The sequence below is a fragment of the Colias eurytheme genome, chromosome 15 (assembly GCF_061535395.1).
Source record: "Colias eurytheme isolate Ceu_HAF_F1 chromosome 15, ilColEury1 Martin Lab GWU primary, whole genome shotgun sequence".
NCBI classification, from domain to species: Eukaryota; Metazoa; Arthropoda; class Insecta; order Lepidoptera; family Pieridae; genus Colias; species Colias eurytheme.
In genome coordinates, this window is record NC_142994.1 from 227,973 (window position 1) to 247,413 (window position 19,441).

Genomic DNA, 19,441 nt, shown 5'->3' on the forward strand with positions numbered 1-19,441 from the left:
TACTTATTATAAGAAAATTTATGAGCTTACTTTAGTTTTAAAGAAATATACATCCCTTTACTGACAACCCGTAAAATAAAGAAATTGTTGCCAATCACCTTTGCAATCTATTTGGTTTCATTAACTTTATGTTCGAAGATAATTTTTTTTCTAGTAGTTACACACGTATTTTTTTCGTTTATTTTCCATATCGAAATCAAATGTTTAAAAATACGAATATTTGCACAAAACTAAGATAAAAATAATCAATTAACAAAAATATTAAATTTAATGAAGTAGAGCAACTTTCACTTCGGTATGAAGGAAAATCGAGCGTAGAGCACACGTCAGAACGCTCCGGCCCAAGGAGCGCGACTAAAGAAATTCGCTAGGATTTTTCCGTATTATTTTAAATATTTTTTTAATATTTAAAGAATTATCAAAATTCAGAAAAAAAATTTTTTAAAGGATTAATACTCATTGGTCTTTAACCAACTCGAATAAATTAATGGAAAAAATAACTTTTAGCAGTATTTATCAATCGATTTTGTAAGGCAAAAAATGGGAAATTTAATGAATTTATAACGCTCTAATTAAGAAAATCATAAGTTTTTCGGCAATTGTATTCAGCAGTTTTTAATAACGACTATATACTATAAGGATAATAATGCGCTGATCAGATTGTGTAAATTGTAATCGGTTGCAACGTAGTGAGTGCACAAACTTAGCTCGAAATGATTTTGGGGGAAAGAGACTTATCTTGAAGGCCTGATTAAGGTAACATAAAGTAACTTTATAAATGTAAAAAAATTCACGCGCATTGCGTATATAACACTAATTGATAAACAAGAAAAAAAAATTCGGTTTATCATTTCATTAGCCGGGAAAAAATTGTCAAATAACTTGTTGAAAACGCAATTTTGCTAGACTGCAGCCTTGAAATTGCGAAAACGATACATTAGGCGTCGGAATAAATCTCATATGAAGCCGTCGTCTACACGTAAAGATAAATAATTTTGGAAAGCCGAGTTGTATAGGCCTTGGATACAAAACTGTTTGTTTACTTTTCAACTGGATTCGTATAGATCGTTTGTTTTTAGTATATTAAATACAGTGTATTAGCTCTAGAAATATCGCGAGATGATACATGAGTGTATAAAATTTCACAAGACACAAAACGTTACATGCAACTGGAAGTCTGCAATCGCAGGCGAATGTGGAACAGTTAAATAACGGTATGTGTGCGTATCTGATGCACTTTGGTGTGAAATTACAGTATGTGATACTAACATATTATTTACAAACAAATAGGGTCAAATAGATGTGGTCATTGTTTGAAACTTTGTTGAAGTAAAAAAATCGTAAGTACTTAGAATAAAGAAAAAACACGGTTAGAAAGAGTGTCATGCATGCAATTCGTTTGGCCCAAAATGCAAATTTGCTTTCAAGATAAACCAAATTTTGGAAAAAAATTTAATGTGTTCAGTTTGAGAAACACAAATACTTTAAGTATCCTCTTTTAATTTTTTTTTACATATATACGTATACTGAATTAAAGTAAAAGCAGTATTGCAATAGAAAATCGAATACGAAGTCGTCGGTGCATTCAGATATAATATCATAAACGACGCGAGCTCAGTCTGGCCCAGTGGAGCGCGGCGTACGAACCAAAATGCTTTTACTGATATGCCTTTCTTTGCATTCATGCCATCCATTCGCTTTATATGTAGTATAATATCATTGGATTTACATGAATCGAGATCAAATTTGTATAGATTATTATCAGGATTGAGAGCAAGGTCTTTAGCTGAAACAATATAACAAAGGCTTGCTTATAATTTAGTAAAAACTAAAAAGTGATAGCAGAAACTGACGCCCCTGGATACGCATAATATTGACAATGCTCCCGTTTTTTTATAGATAACGTATAGATTTGTATAAAAGTACCGACTGTTTACGTTTGCTATTGCTGTTGGTCATGTTAATCAACGATTCTTGAAACTGAAAAAGAAAATCGTCAAGACTTAATAAAGCAAACGCCAACAGAAAGAAAAATAAATATCGCTCTCGTTCTTCAATTTAAATTAAAAAAACTACGCAAAGAGTTTCTAGAAAATTGTGGATCAATCAATTAAATCTCACAAGTTTCCAATGAACTCCATGACTGTGGGTGTAGTCTGTACGGCTTCTCGACCACAATCCCATTAGCGAACTTCTTGAGCGCGGTCCGGTATTGCTTCCTCTATAATACGATAATGTGAATTAGCATCGTGTTTTATTTAACAGGATAAACGTTAATCTTATATTACATCCGTATCGGGTTGATAAAAATTGGCAAAAATAGTCGCTTATCAGAGTTGGGATTCATATTATGTCAGATTTGACTTTTATTCATTGATTTGAATTTTATGAGAGGAATTTTTGAGTTCACTCATGGCCTATACAATAGTTACCAAATTTCATGTTTTTTTTTTTGATAAACAATCCAGAGCACTGTCCTTTGTCACATATGTGACCTTCAATTTATTGTCAGTATGACAATAAATATTACGTAGTGTATTATAATTGCTACATGATAATTAATTTTATATACTGTAGACTTTGAAATGTGACGCTACGAAGCTTATAGCCTTGAAAGATAGATAACATATGATAATATGTATTTTGACTTTCTTTATAATTAAAATTTAAAATTTAATTACCGATAGCGACGAAAGAACAACGGTTTATTTAAAGCTTTTGATTTCGAAACCAAATTCCAAGTGTTATAATATTATGTTGTGTAAATGTATGTTATTTTTTGAAAGTAAAGGGCTGTTCTACTTGACCGCTTAAAGACAGGCTTTGTTGCGGCGATCGCGATCCGTTGTGATACAGCTATCGGGCCTGATAATGATACGATACTTGTAACGTTTTTAATTTTATTTTATCTTGTTTTGATAGTCTGTTTTCCTATCTGTTTTCCATGTGACCAGATATATTATATTGGTTGATTATTTTGATAGTTGCAAATAATGCTAATTCTGATAAGAAAATGTTTTCTTCTGGGCAATCTTACGGGAATTAGTACTAGAATCTTAGATTATTGCTTCAATCGTATGTACTCGTATTAGAACATCTAATAATATTAGTTTTACCTTACTCGCACAAGACTTTGCATCTTATTCAAGCCATTCTGAATAATTAAACATTGCGACCACAATATCACTTAGCATATCAAAATCTCTAAGTCTATTCAAACAGAAAACGTAGGTATAATTTGCTTTATCAAGATTAACATTCTGTGTTAGTCGAGTGGAAATCAATTTGTAAACATTTCAGTTGTGGTTGTACGCATTAGTCAGTGTTTTCCGTATTTCTTCTGTCTATTTTGAGATGATGTGACGCAACCACATAAACATCCCAGTGGCCAGTACCACGGAGCAAGTCATAGTTAACCAAACGTGTTTTTTATTAACTGCTAGCTAGCTTGTACCTTCTCGGAACATACCTAAGGGCCATTCTGTTCCGTATCGTCTTAGAATGCCTCTTGGCTGTTTGTTAAAGGTATCTTAATAAATGATAGAAATAAATAACTACTTTGAGTCGAGTTCGTATTTCCACTGATTATTTTATATTTGTTGTTTTACCTGTTCCTCTGATGTATTCCAATGAAGGCCGTTTGCATTTAGTTATTAATCTCGTATATATTACGTAGGCACTTAGAAGGATTATTGGTACAACATGTTTCCAATGTCACCGCGCGTCGTCGACCGCTCGGCGGCCGGTGCACGCGCACTGGCCACACGACAGTCCACACTCTACTTGATATTCGGGACTCGTACTAGCACTGCTCGTGTCGTGTGCTCTCATCACACGCTCGTATTGTAGTAAACCATCAATGAACATCTATATGATAAACAGTACCGCTTCCTTGCACGACTGTACTATTGATCTATACATATAATAAAATCGTAGGAAAGTTAAAACTGTACATTGAATATTTTTTTAAAAGAATACATAATCCATGATCTATAATCGATATAGAAGCCAAAAATATAGTTTTTAGAATTTTTGTCTGTTTGTCTGTTTGTCTGTTTGTCTGTTTGTCTGTATGTTTGTCCGAGCTAATCTCGAAAAGTACTGCATAGATTGACTTCAAATTTTGCATGAATATTACTAACAGGTCGTGTGAGGTTTTTTTAAACATATTATCATGCTATCACCTCCGGGGGAGGAGCTGTGAACCTTTACTTTTCTTACGTATTCCGTGTACTACGACAGCGTACAATCTAAAGACTCATGTTTAAATGTTGTTTTTGAGTAAGCCATGCTATTATCTAGCTTTACACTATAAAAACTACGTCATTTACGTAATTTGGGCAGAGAAACTGTTTAAAGAATCTTAGTACTATAAAGACAAATTTGATTCAGCGCCATCTATGAGATTTCGTAAAAATCAAATCAATTTACATGTTATCACTACTGAACACAATGTTAAAAATTAATAATTTAAATATAATTATGTTATTTATTTATTTAACTCTTTAACCCATAATAAATCTTCCCTTCCCTATAAGGTGCGCTTATACATAATTCGTGTGAATATACTACATTTTTAAAAGTGAGGGTAGATGTATATTATTTTAAGTCAAACTAGACACCATTACAGTTAATCCTCAGAGGAATAAACCTAATCTAATATTGATTGTGTTCATTGGTTACATTTTTAAAAATCTTCGTGTTTTAATAATTCGATCACGAGGCGGGACTCTAATACAAAAAGGTTAGTTCGTTGATAATTATTATTCCTTCATCATTTACATGTTGTTAGTAAAAATATACTTTGACTGTTAATACTTTTGTTCAGTATTTATCTGTATAATTATTGCTTGGTAATTAATATATTTTCATGTCGTATACCTAATTATAAACATAAGTGTGATGTGAAACTAGCTGGATTTATTTTTACACACTCTTATATTTTGTGTTAATGTTAAAATAGTATTAATAGTGTAAATCATAATATTTTTTCAAAGTTAAAAATATTTCCTTTTTTCTGATGGTGTTGCCATCGAATTAAACCGCGCTGTCGTTTCGTTCACAAAAAGTCATGTTATTAGGACCGAATATGTAGCCGCCTCAACTTACGGAAACGAGAGTAACCTGCATTGTCTGTTAGTTATTGTATAGTCGAATTTAACGTTACATGGAAATTGGAATCTAAATATATGTATACCTACTTATATTAAATCTGTAGAGGTCAATTCTGCACATGAAATATAATATTTCCTAAATAACTATCACGAGGTGATTAGAGATCGACATCGACGTCAAAAATGTTTGTCCGTCTGTCTGTCTGTATAACCGTTATAGAAACAAAAACTACTCGACGGATTTAAACGAAACTTGGTACAATTATTTTTCATATTCGTGAGCAGAGCAGCAACTCCATTTTTAAGCTTTCGTCGCGTGTGCGTTCTTTATGCGTGTATCTTAATGGTTAAAGCTACACAGAAATCAAGTATGAAAGAAATGTTCTCCATATTATATAAAAAATATCTCCCGACATCATAAATGTCTATCTTTTATGGTTGAGCTTAGGAGTTCAAAGCTTTCTGATTATATTTGTCTACTAGCTGTCCCCGCGACTTCGTTCGCGTGGAATAGTGACTATGGGACCTATGACCATGGGCTCAGGGTGGGGCAACAATAAAAAATCATTTTTATTTTCATGCTCCCACTCCCGCGCCCACTCGCACTCCCACGCCATATGCCACGTTCAGTCCTAATCCCACGCCCACGCCCACTCCCCTTCACAATTAGTACCTACCATATCAAAGCCAGGGTAAGCGCCCCACCCAGCCCCACCGTGGCTACGCCCATGCTGAATTACTACTTAACATACAATTATTGAGTAAATACGTACAACCATACTGTACTGTTGTACTACCATAAATAATTAAAAGAATTGTTATTAAAATTTCTTACTAAACTGAGCTAAAAAACTTACGTACCAAATTATTAAAGAAAATCAAGAAATGAAATGCCTAACCTATACCAAATAGTTACTACATAATATTATTGTAATTAAAAATTATGATTAGTATATAATATCGAAAATCAAAAAAGAAATGCCTAACTAATTCTACGTAAAATTTCTTTTAAATTATGTCATATTATTTTTTAGGAACCAGGGGGGGGGAGAGGAGCAAATTCTATTTCCTTCCTTTCTTAAACGGATGTTTTTAATAATCTATGGTGTAGCCAGTAGCCACTGATCAGCTTAATCGATACTCAGTTTTTATCAAATCCAGAAACAAATCCAAATTAGATCTTTCCTGTCTCACGCACGTAACTAAAGGCTGAAGAGAGAGAGAGCACGTAACTAAACCGTTGAGACGAAGAAAAGTGTATAGAAAAAGGAATAAATAATTTCATAAACTTCCCGACGATCTTTAAAAATAAATTATAACTTTCATTTTTTTCATTCCCACGTTTACCCCTATGTAGGTATAATAAGTGGATGAACCAATTTTGATACACTTTATCTAAGAACCAGCGTCGGAAAATATTCTGCCTAACAAAAAAAACCGCATCTAATTCGGTTTACCTGTTAGCCAGCTACGGTGCCATAGACAGACACACACACACACACAGAAATACATAGCGGTCAAACACATAACACCAGTCTTTTTGCGTCGGGGGTTAAAAATATAATACGTCATAATTTAAAGGACATTTTATGTGGAAAATTTACCTATACACCAGGGTAGATAATTTTTGAAACAAAAAAAAATCGCAGTAGGATGAAACCCATTAGAAAAGGATATGATAAAAATGTAAGGAAAAATAAATTACGGTTTTGTATTTTACTCAATATGAAGACCGTTTGACAAATAATAGGGTGCACCATAATATTATTCGATCTCTCGAAGATGAACATGAGCATAAGCAATGACTAGAGTAGGGACGCGAATATTACCATTATTTGAGACAAGAACGATTAATAAGTTTGTTTAATGAAAGATTAAGAATTGAAACTATTGGTCTCTTTAAACGGACTACGGTTAATCCGTATATATGCGTTTTAAATCGACATTAGAAGCTTTTCCTCAAGATGGTGATATTAATATAAAATTGGTATAAATGCCGATAGACGGAAGTCTATCAGCACTCAGGAATTCCCTGAGCGTGTTATAACGCCCAGGCCACAGTATTACAATTTTTCCTACAGTAGGGCGACGAATGTATTTTCGCATAGCAACGGAGGGGAACTCGTGGGGGGTAAAGTGACGCGGGCCACGTACCACAAACATGTTTAGTTTGTGGTACCGAGCGCGAAAGAATACGTCATAATTTAAAGGACATTTTATGTGGAAAATTTACCTATACACCAGGGTAGATAATTTTTGAAACAAAAAAAAATCGCAGTAGGATGAAACCCATTAGAAAAGGATATGATAAAAATGTAAGGAAAAATAAATTACGGTTTTGTATTTTACTCAATATGAAGACCGTTTGACAAATAATAGGGTGCACCATAATATTATTCGATCTCTCGAAGATGAACATGAGCATAAGCAATGACTAGAGTAGGGACGCGAATATTACCATTATTTGAGACAAGAACGATTAATAAGTTTGTTTAATGAAAGATTAAGAATTGAAACTATTGGTCTCTTTAAACGGACGAATAGCGAGAGGCCCGTCTTACTGCAGACAGATTTCGACATAGTCTTAATGACTTAGAGGTAAACATAGAAGATCAATCTACAAATTCGGTGGTGTGGTCCGACAAAATAATATAAAAGTGGGTTTGCTTATAACCTCACAATTGATTACAGATCATCTTCTGTATAGGCGATATTAACGTAGTATGTTCTTTTTGTAATGCTTTAAAGTGGAGTAAGGAGTCGGCTTTCGTTTGAAGATACGCCGGAACCTTTGAAATCACTACTTTTAAGTTTTAGAGGAACATGTGCTATCTAAACAGTTCTTAGACAATATTAGCTCTTATAGTATTGCGTTTTAAATGATCCTTTGGTGCTCAACAATTATCAGATGCTCCTTTCATTCTTACTTTTAAGATACAAGGTCAAGTTTATCATTTGATAGGATCCCTTTTGCCTGAAGGCCAACCTAAGTTTCTTTAAATATATTTTGTATTCAAGAAATCAATATTTCTCGAATTTAAAACTGAACTCATTTCACAATTTTAGAACATGTTAATTCATCAGGTTAATCCGTATATATGCGTTTTAAATCGACATTAGAAGCTTTTCCTCAAGATGGTGATATTAATATAAAATTGGTATAAATGCCGATAGACGGAAGTCTATCAGCACTCAGGAATTCCCTGAGCGTGTTATAACGCCCAGGCCACAGTATTACAATTTTTCCTACAGTAGGGCGACGAATGTATTTTCGCATAGCAACGGAGGGGAACTCGTGGGGGGTAAAGTGACGCGGGCCACGTACCACAAACATGTTTAGTTTGTGGTACCGAGCGCGAAAGAAAGTAATCGTGTTTTTAGTAAAGTTACTATCTAAACTAACGTAATTTATTACTTAGGTACATATTCTATAATGGCGCGCTCAAACTGTTAATCTACATTTAATTTAGATTATTATTTTAATTACTAAGAAATGTAGAATTTAAATCACATTCATTCATGTTTTCCTCAGATATTCGATGTCTATGATTTTCGATGATTTTAAGATTTTCTTATCAGAGTATTCAATTTTAATGTAGTTAAATTTTATAAGAGACAATTAAGAACATTCAAAAATAAAGTGTCACGTATTTTTTTTAAACGACGAATGACGAAAAACGACCGAATCGCGGACGAAGTCGCGGGCAACAGCTAGTGATTGAATATAATTGAATGTAAACAATCATATTTGGTATCGATGTGAAACACTGCGATTGTAGTTATAAATCAGAGCTTAAGGTCAAGTAACGCAAACAAGTTTATGAATCTATCGGTATCTCGAACTATCTGTGACTATTTTATGGGTGCGCGCGGTGTAAAGAATAACTGTTTAATATGGAAATGCAAACAGCAAGTTCAGCTTTTTTTATATTTTTTAGAAATAATATACTAACTTTTATGAGAATGAGATGCATTGGCTACTGCCTACTACATCTTAATGTATCGAAATCTGATAAGAATTGTGAATTATGTATGAAAAAAGATTCGTTAATTCAAAATAGCACTAATGTAGGTATGTAGAATGATAATAATAACACAATAAAATATCTGTAGTTAATAAATAAATAATATCTTGTGAAAGATAATCCCAGAATGATAAAATTCCACTTCAATAGAGTGTACACAATGTAGTCCGCTTTTAATTATACATTATGGCTCGCTCGATATTAATATTAAAATGTGATACAAGAACTACTTAAAATAACCTTTTTTATGTAAATATGTAATAAGTTTCATGTGAACGTTTCATGATTATTAACAATTTAATTTTGTGTCAAAAAATGCTCTTGAATTTGTTAATTTCACGTCCTGTTTTTCATAGTAATAACCGAATGCTGAAACGTAAACAAATTCGAGGCTCTGAAAGAGATTTTTATTTAAAAATAAAGCTTTTGAAGGTTTCAAAAATACTTGAATGTACTTCAAAGCGACACTGATAGCGTGAGCCTTAGCAGCGGCTTCAATGGAATAATTTTTGAGTATTCCACATAAAGTCTTTTACGGTGGAAATATAATATTTTGTGCGAAATGTGACTTTCAATCATTGACACGGCGTGGAGTGTTGTTGACGCAAATTGATTGTCGCGCGTCACGTGGCGACCCATGTGTAACCAATGGACCGGTCTGTCGCCCCTGAGCTTATCTTTTTGCTAATTATTTTTCAGATAGCACATATTTTTGCTTGTCGCATCTATTTCATATATTTGCCATTCGTTTTTGTTTACGAGCCTATTGTAGTGTCATAATTTTTTCTACTCTAAAATCTTATTAAATAACTGATTGTTTAAATAGAAGTGAACTTTTAACATTTACTACTTATTCAATACGTTTTACAACGTATTGTTAAGTCGTATTTTAATTCTGCTACAATAGGATTATCAGTATTATCTTCATAGAGTCAGCAATAAATATTATTTACGACGCCTGTATTTACCATAAGATCTATCAATTTAGATCAACTACACATAAGTGAGCATCCTTGATCAATTTCATTTCTTGGTAACATAATCTGTTGTCTACGGGACTGTCTCGTAGTATTTCGTTCCAATAGCAATTGGCAATAGCCGGCGCTTGGACTAACTCCAGCCAGCCCACTACCCTTAATTGTTAATTGATCGTTTCAGTGTTTACACTAGGCCTCTAAATAGCGATCGTGTCCCGAATAGCCCTCTTAATGTTTTCTGGAAACTTGGATTTATCACCTTTTTACGCACATTTTTGGAGCATTATTTTTAAATAATAATCCAAGCTTAAATTAAAAATGTGGTTAAGTCATTAGTATAAATTTTAAGATGTGATTCTGTTTTGGGACTCGGAGGCCATTTTTGTTTAAAATTTATTACCTCGCTCAAACCCACGCACTTCTCACGAGTTGTTCTGAAGGCGTGGGCCGATTTGTTTGCTCTGTCGGGACATCTAATGGAATTTTTGTACTTTTGTTACAATTAAACAGTTCTTAATGTACATATGTAATTACATGTTCCATAGGTATCAAACATATTTCTGTAAAACAAGTATTCTCAGTTAGATGGTGTGACATTACTTGGACATCTTCCTCTAGGAATTTTCTATGCATCATCGGTTTGAAATAGCATATATCCTTCATTATATACGTATAAAATATTCCGCTATAAACGGGATTATGTCACTCAGTCTGGTCGAATATAATTATAAGTAACAGATAAGCATGTAGGAAAGGATGACTCAAATTACACAATAATTAGTAATATACGCCTTGAATGTCATTGATAGCTTGCATGATGATCGGGCCTGAGGGATTACTGAGCCGCTAATTCAAATTCACGTGACGTATTTCAACCAACTTTTATACCTAAGGACTTTATCAATTTACAATGTAAACGCGAAATTTTTAATTTAAATTTTTAAATAATGTATTTTTTGGTGTTATGATACTGGCTAATGGCTTTCTAAGTAAATAAAACTGTTTACCAATTAAGGCGATGATGTTTGATAATATCTAAGTGACTCATTATTATAATGATTGTAATGATTGTCTGTTAAATCAATAAAATGATCACAAAAAAAAATATTTATTCAATGGGACCAATTACTCTGATTCATTAGTGCTTGTGTTCCTAAGCTGATTACAATTAGCGGACGCCGGAACACGAATTAAGGCCGATTAGCAATAACATTATCTCTGTTTGTCCACCAGCATCCATATCGTTAAATACAATTAGATATTAGTAATGAGTTTCCGGGAATCAGTGGACACTGCATAAGATGTAAGATGAATCACGTTGTGACGCAGAGGGTAAAATTATCCGTGACGCGGCGCGTTATCAGACGCTGCTATTGAAAACAAACAACGTTTGTGTTTGGATGTGTGCCCGGAGCGTGCATGTACCCGCATCGAGATTCGAGTACTTAGTTAGCGATGTTTCGCGTGTAGTGCAAGGATTTGGGCACGCACGTTTTAATTGCGAAAAAAGTTCAGATTTTGTGGTAGTGTCCATTGTTTTTGTATCTTTTTTATCTTTTGGTTTCAAATCGTTACGAAATAATTTGTAATACATTCTTGTTTTGATTCAGAAGCATGTAGTCATTTGATATTTGAATGAATCTCATATGATATTGTACGTTGAAAAGAACGACGTTTTCTCCACATAATATACATTCGACATTTCATACAGCGATGATAAATTGCGGCTAATCCCACTCGTAAGCGATTATTCTTCACGTCTTGACTATCTCGTGAGTCGTGACCCAGTTCTTCGCTATACTTCATGCGTCTCCCGAGCTATGGGGCGGATTGTAACTTTAATGTTTTGTAAGTACTACAGTTAACAAGGGCAGAGTTAATAAATCAAACGTTTGTCGTCTGTGATTCATTACCAACTATTGTGAGCATCCATTGAGCTGCGCTGTTATCTGCGAGGCAATCTTCCGCGTTACGTTACATAAGACCTTGTCTAGCTTTGTGCTGATAAAGGTCACTGGAAGAGTAATAAGTAAATAATTAAAATACTATATCATTAATAGTACTAACAGAAACGAATGTATGTGTAATACGATGCAGACTGCATTTGAGTCATAATGCGGCAGCCGGCAGTAGATAATATAGTCCATGGATAGACGAAAGTATCTTTAGTGTTAGTATTTTCTTCCACTAAAATTGTATTTTGTGTAAATATTGTTTATGTCTGAGAGAGCAGAGTGCAAACATTTTCGCAAATTTTATCGCATTCGCTTTTTATTGCTATATGAAGTGGAAATATTTCGGCTTGGATGTTGCGCTGATAGAGAGCCTTATCTCGTTAAGATTGAGCGCGTGCACGTTGATAACAAGAGCACATATATTTTACATCTATTGTTACTATTTTGCAACAATACTTTGTATTTTTTATACTCTTACCAAACGATTATAAAATCTACAATGCATGTAACGAACATTGAGGTTTTTCATGTACACATAAAGCAGTTGCGATTCTAGAACTTTCTATGTCTACGGAAAAACAACTCATCGCGTATCGTCTAACAAAGACAGTTTCATTGTAAATCAAATAGCTTCAATTTAAAATGATTTTGCCGTTGTAAGGTATCGCCGTACATCATCGTATGGCAGATACGTTTTGCCAAGTAATGTTAGGACGCAATCTGCCAACACCTCAATTTCATGCATACGCTTGGCATTTTGGCATGAAATTACATTTGTCTGAAAATTTAAGAATGTATGCTGTTTCGTATTATAAAGGAGTAGAATTGTTTCCTGGAAGTAGAGGAATGAAACTGTTCAATTAGTTATAACTTTCATGATACATATTTTAATGGTGTTGTCTTTTATTTATGTTGACGCGCCTTTAAATGGTCATATTAATCATTTTGATCATATTATAATGGAAATCGTAATACTTAATATAAGACTATGATATTTTTGTTGCTTTGTGCTGTTTACGTAAAACGAGCAAATTATTATAATACATATTATGTTTTTGCTAATAATCTTTATACATTCGTAAAATTACGAGTCATCGTATGGAACTTAATTACATTAATACAGTAAAAATGTTAATTACTGCATGTTTTCTTGGAAGCATTGTGTTCAAAGTTCAATGCAATCGTTTCGTTTTTAACACGAATTTATATATCAAACATTATTTTCTCGTGACTAGAACTGTAAACATAACGATTCGTCTGCTTATAAAAATCTTTCCTGTAATAATAAAAACTGTAACAATAAAAAAACTGTTTAAGGAGTAGAAGAATGTGGATGAAATAACCAGATCATTTCTATGGCATTTCACTTGACCATCTGTTAGGAGGAGATTACCTCAAGCACGTATCCTTAGTTCCTACAATTGTTATGCTTGAGTGTGTCTTTACAGCAGATCTCAATGGTTTATGCCAAGTTTGAAGGTTCAAACTATATGTATGTGTTATATCATTATATGGCTAGTATAGTGTATATTATATAAAGCGTGTTGTTATTGCAGATCTTGATAGTTTACACCAAGTTTGAGGGTTCAATCGGTATGTCCTTGCAGGTGTTCTGCGACATAGTGGTGCGCGACGGCGAGATGGTGTGCGTGGAGCTCGTGGCGCGCGGGCGCGGGTGCGCCGCCCAGGCGGTCATCTTCCTCGGCTCCATACGGTACGACGCGCTCACCCGGGTGTACGACGCGAGGGTGAGTACACGACATATTATGTGAGGTCATTTCAGAGAGAAGACAGTCCTCCAGTACAAAGACATGCATTGATATTGAAACATTACCGCGAACGCGAATTTAACTCAAATCGAAAATTGACATGACAAGGTGCTCACTCGGCCGAAGTAGACTGCCGTGTGCTGTCACTTTCCTGGGCCGATCCACGTTGACGGAGCTGCTCACGCAGCAATTGCTTCGCGTGGCTGCTTAATGATTATATACACTATCTATATTTTACACCAGGTTTCCTACTTGTTACTCTCGTTTAGATTTGTCTTATTTTTCTATGTATCTCTCGTTTCTGATCATAATCATTTGATCTGAAATACCTACACGTGCAAAAAAAATTTTTTTCTTAAGGCTGCAGTCTAGCAAAATTTCGTTTTCAACAAGTTATTTGACAATTTTTTCCCGGCTAATGAAATGATAAACTGAATTTTTTTTTCTTGTTTATCAATTAGTGTTATATACGCAATGCGCGTGAATTTTTTCACATTTATAAAGTTACTTTATGTTACCTTAATCAGGCCTTCAAGATAAGTCTATTTCCCCCAAAGACATTTCGAGCTAAGTTTGTGCACTCACTACGTTGCAACCGATTACAATTTACACAATCTGATCAGCGCATTATTATCCTTATATAGTCGTTATTAAAAACTGCTGAACACAATTGCCGAAAAACTTATGATTTTCTTAATTAAAACGTTATAAATTCATTAAATTTCCCATTTTTTGCCTTACAAAATCTATTGATAAATACTGCTAAAAATTATTTTTTCCATTAATTTATTCGAGTTGGTTGAAGACCAATGAGTATTAATCCTTTAAAAAAAATTTTTTTTGAATTTTGATAATTCCTTAAATATTAAAAAAATATTTAAAATAATTAGGAAAAATCCTAGCGAATTTCTTTAGTCGCGCTCCTTGGGCCGGAGCGTTCTGACGTGTGCTCTACGCTCGATTTTCCTTCATACCGAAGTGAAAGTTGCTCTACTTCATTAAATTTAATATTTTTGTTAATTGATTATTTTTATCTTAGTTTTGTGCAAATATTCGTATTTTTAAACATTTGATTTCGATATGGAAAATAAACGAAAAAAATACGCGTGTAACTACTAGAAAAAAAATTATCTTCGAACATAAAGTTAATGAAACCAAATAGATTGCAAAGGTGATTGGCAACAATTTCTTTATTTTACGGGGTGTCAGTAAAGGGATGTATATTTCTTTAAAACTAAAGTAAGCTCATAAATTTTCTTATAATATAATTTTTTGAAGTTCCAAAAATGTTTATTTTTCGTTTGAGAAATACGAAATATAATATAAACTTGTATTGAGAACTTGAACTTCCCAAGTTCATCCGGGGAAATCCCCATACGGGGAAAATGATTTGTTTACTCCAAAATTGATCCGAGGTGTTTTAATTTTTTTCCTTCTAGTCATTTTCAACGTAGCGGCATGTTGTTTGATTATTAATTTTGTAACTTAAATACAGGATGTTGGTTTTATATTCTGATCTTACAGACGCGCTGACAAATTTAGTCCACCATTTCTAGTTTAGTCTACCAACTCTAAGTACCAATATTAAAACGAATGGATTATCATCACATCATCAAAACTCAGATGTAATGGAAGATCACAATAACATAGAAAATTCAGTGGGTGTTGAGAACTAAACAAACAGAAGTAACAGAGACGCGAAGAATAAAAAAAGAGGACGAAAACGATAATTCGTTGATGCTTTCCCTTTTCAACGTATTGTTAGGGTACATCACCAATCTGCAAAAAACAAAACTGATGATTCCCAATTGCTGATTAAAAATGAAAAACAAATAATCGACAACAGTGGTGAAAATTTGCTGATCACAATGAAACATCCTTCACTGGTAGCAGATTTACTCATTTCAAATGTATCGGTGAACAGCGTAAAGGAGAGGAGGACAGGAAAACATTATGAATGTGGATGGTGGATTGTATACAGGGTGTAATCGATAAGTATGTGCAGGCGATTATGACGTTATTATTGCAGGTATCAAAAAACTTAAAACTGATATCGAAATTACTTTACCTAATGAGCAAAATGACAATAATAACTTTTTAAAAGTATAACGAGAAATATCTAAAAAATTTACTTTATACACTCCCATATCAAAAAGGGAAAATGGGACTAGTAGAAGTTAAATGTCTAATTCCGGCAAAAGACATGAATGCGGAAGATGCGGTTAAAAAAAATTAATATTTGAAATACAATGTAAAAAATAACACTTTTGTCATAGATAAGAATCATGACTATTTTTTCCAAATTCAGGGACAACTAAACGTTGCAGAAGCAGAAGTCTGCTTATTTGCTGTTTGGACTGGAGTGAATCATTCGTTAAAAATAGAATATATAAAAAAGTATGTAACGTTTAGGCAAAATAAAATGATGGACCATTATCAAGATATTACATAAATTGCCTACTGTTAGAATTGATTGATTCGAGACTTCAGCATTCGATGCCCATCAAGGACCCATCCTATATCATTCAAGCGATTGAAAAAAAAGAGATAAATCCAGTGCAACCGATAAAGCATCAGAATGCTAGCAAAATATTTATTAGGTTTATAAATATAAATCTATATATTATACATAATATAATAAATCTGTAGAAGACGCGAAGACTGACATCCGCGCGGACGGAGTCGCGGGCGGAAGCTAGTCAGAAATAAATATCTTTTGTTTTCATTTGCGTATTTTTCTATTTTATAATTTTTTAACACAAACATTACATTTTTTTTATTATATACAAAATTTGTTTATCCGTTTTATTAGTTAAACTGAACAACTTTCACTAAGAAACTTAGGTCGAAAAAAATGTATACTTAGAGTTATGCATTTTGTATGGAAAGCTTATTTTTTTTTATATTTCGTCCAAGTTTCGTTGTAAAAGTTGATCAGTTATATAAACATGAAGTTGAAAATATCAATAGAAAGTATTCGCAAATTTTGTGTACTGATAAAAAAATCACCCGGTGTAATTTTCACGAAAATTGTTTCAAATTGTCATTTTTGGTACTTATTACGAATATTAAATTATACGAATGATTATTTTTTAAAAATTTAGTGGAGCAACTTTCCCTTAGTAGTTAGTACATTTGTATTATTTACATATAGGATGACAGGATGCATTTGTTTGCACTACTAGACCAAGCCCTTAAATTACTGCGTATTTGACGCGATATTTGTTCCGCCATTTTGTACTAGTTTGTAAAATTTAAATAGCTACTTAGTACCTAGTGAGAAAAATAAATGATTGTAATTAAAATAGAATCGACTGCATTATCGGACTCAAGGACTCCGCGCTTGAATAGCGCTGGCGTGATTTTGTGCCGGCTTTCAGGCGAACGCGAGTTATTCTACACTTGTACATTGTACATTGTTCGATTGACTAAATAATTTCTCAAATGTATGTTTTGTATTGATTTATAAATCATGCAAGTACGTTTTTGCTCGAATAAATTTTTCTTCAAATTATCGAACGCTTTCAACATGATGTGTTTCAAATATTTTAGATTTCCACCAAAATTAGTAGTAAGTACGATAAATTTTAAATATCGCATTGATGAACACTGCAGAATTTTTATAAATTTTTAACAAATGACAAATATGTATTTTTTTGTTGTTAAAAATGATAATTTCTCAAATGTTAAACCAGAATTAACAATGAGAACGGAACAATAAAACGCAAATAAGCATTTTCACGATCTATTGCGATTGTACTTTTGTTCCGTAGCTCGGTCGCGGTGTTCTCCGGTTCCACTGTTTTCGTTTTAATACATAATCGCAATATTACTCGCACATTTTCTGACTTTTTTATAATTACAGCCGCGAATGGTTCACATTGCAATGGTTTTGATATGCGAACTAAAGATGACCCAAACTTTAAATCAGTATTTGCGGAAAATAAACACAAAAATGAAATCGCCCAGATAGTTAAAAATAAACATTTACAAAAAATTGGTATCATCATTGGATAATTTACTATAAAATATCGTTTAGATAAGTTGAGGATAAATTTGAGACTGTTGCTTGGAAAATTATTCATTCTGTAAAAAAATAATAATACCTAATGTTACAAAAGTATAGTTAACCATATTATGGTTACTTCTTTGAAAACGCACGTTTAACTGAAAACCAAGATAACATTCTTAAATTAGGCGCACCATAAAATCTATTTATTACCACAACAAGATTATTTGGAAATACCATTACGTCAAGATGTAAATGTATGGATAAACTGTGTTCCTTCACAAGGTTAAAATTAGTCGAAATAGGAAGGAAGTGACGCCTAATTGCAATACGGTGATACAAGGTAGCACTAACCTTGTGGGCTTGCAGAATACTTATTTGGAGTTTTTTTTTTGTTTTTCTTGTTAAAATACTAAAACGTAGGTCGTAGTTCAAGTACTTAATAGTAGTATCAGGGAAGGGATCAAAACTTGCAGTAGGTTTATTGTGATTTATTTGTAGTAGGTAATTTGTTTCGTTCAAGGATTTTATTTAGCTTCGTAAATGTCCAAATCCATTCTTTAATTAAGTGATACCTACTTAGATTCTAGCTTGGTGAGTACGTTATAACTCGAAGTAAAAGGTTGACACGGTACGTTCAGAGATATATCTTATCAAATATAATGTCTACTTATTGAACATTTCTATATCAGACTGTAGCCAATTAAACATCAGTGAGCTCGGAGTAACTCACAATTAGCATTAAGATAGTGATCGCCTATCTTAAGTCGCAAAACCGCACGATTAGATTGCCAAGGCCACAATATATGTTTTTGTGCAAATTTTACAAGGATAAGTATACCTATTGCGTGCTAATTAGGATATTTTTTGTCAAAAATTTTAGAAAAATAAAATACCTTAATGCTATTAGTTACAAATTTCAATGACTTATTTTAAATATTTTCACGGAGACTCGTAATTTAACATGCCTTAGTAGCAATAGGAGTGCCACTAAAATACATTGAACTGAATTATATTGAAAACAAATGTTTGAAGTCACCTTTGACTTAGTATTGGGTTAAAGTAACTGGGTTAGTGTGGTGAGTGGTACACTGGGTGACGTCACCAGCCCACGTCGCGGGCGGTTAAATGTTAACGACACTGTTTGTCCATCGAGTGCTTATGTGGGAGTTATGCCCTGGAGAGGTGTCTGCTCTAAAAGCATGACGTTTTGGGACTTTATGACCCTTCGTCTAGTAGAGATTGCTTGCAAGATTAGTGACCAAAGATATGGGTCGCTGTATGTTCCTATTTCTGATGCTGGTTTAACGCCAATTTTCTGTAATAATATTTTTATTTACACTAGCAAAACGAAGATGCCATACGATTTGGATTGTAAGAATTTAATATTTAAATTTATGTGTATATATCCCTAATTCAAGTCTTGGGTATGTGTTATCGCTTTAATGGCGAGATATAGATAAAGTCGAGTCTGTAAATAAATTTAGAAATAAGATATTATGATAACTTCTATAAACTTGTATGTTATTTAATATTTTACTACTAACGCCATCTACCAAGAATTATAGAATTCATAAAATATATTTTTCAGT

At 33.2% G+C, this 19,441-nt stretch overlaps 2 protein-coding genes across 3 annotated transcripts in view; one reads left to right on the forward strand and one right to left on the reverse strand.

The window, feature by feature from the left end:
* LOC149902085 (uncharacterized protein KIAA0930 homolog) overlaps nucleotides 1-19,441 on the forward strand; it is a 50,142-nt gene that overhangs the window by 19,751 nt on the left and 10,950 nt on the right. For both annotated transcript variants that reach the window (XM_090110334.1, XM_090110333.1), the window contains one exon: nucleotides 13,679-13,819. In XM_090110334.1, coding sequence (XP_089966460.1) covers nucleotides 13,679-13,819 — 141 coding nt within the window. The remainder of the gene's footprint in view (nucleotides 1-13,678; nucleotides 13,820-19,441) is intronic.
* LOC149902086 (phosphatidylcholine:ceramide cholinephosphotransferase 2-like) overlaps nucleotides 1-19,441 on the reverse strand; it is a 92,039-nt gene that overhangs the window by 17,903 nt on the left and 54,695 nt on the right. The window lies entirely within an intron of this gene.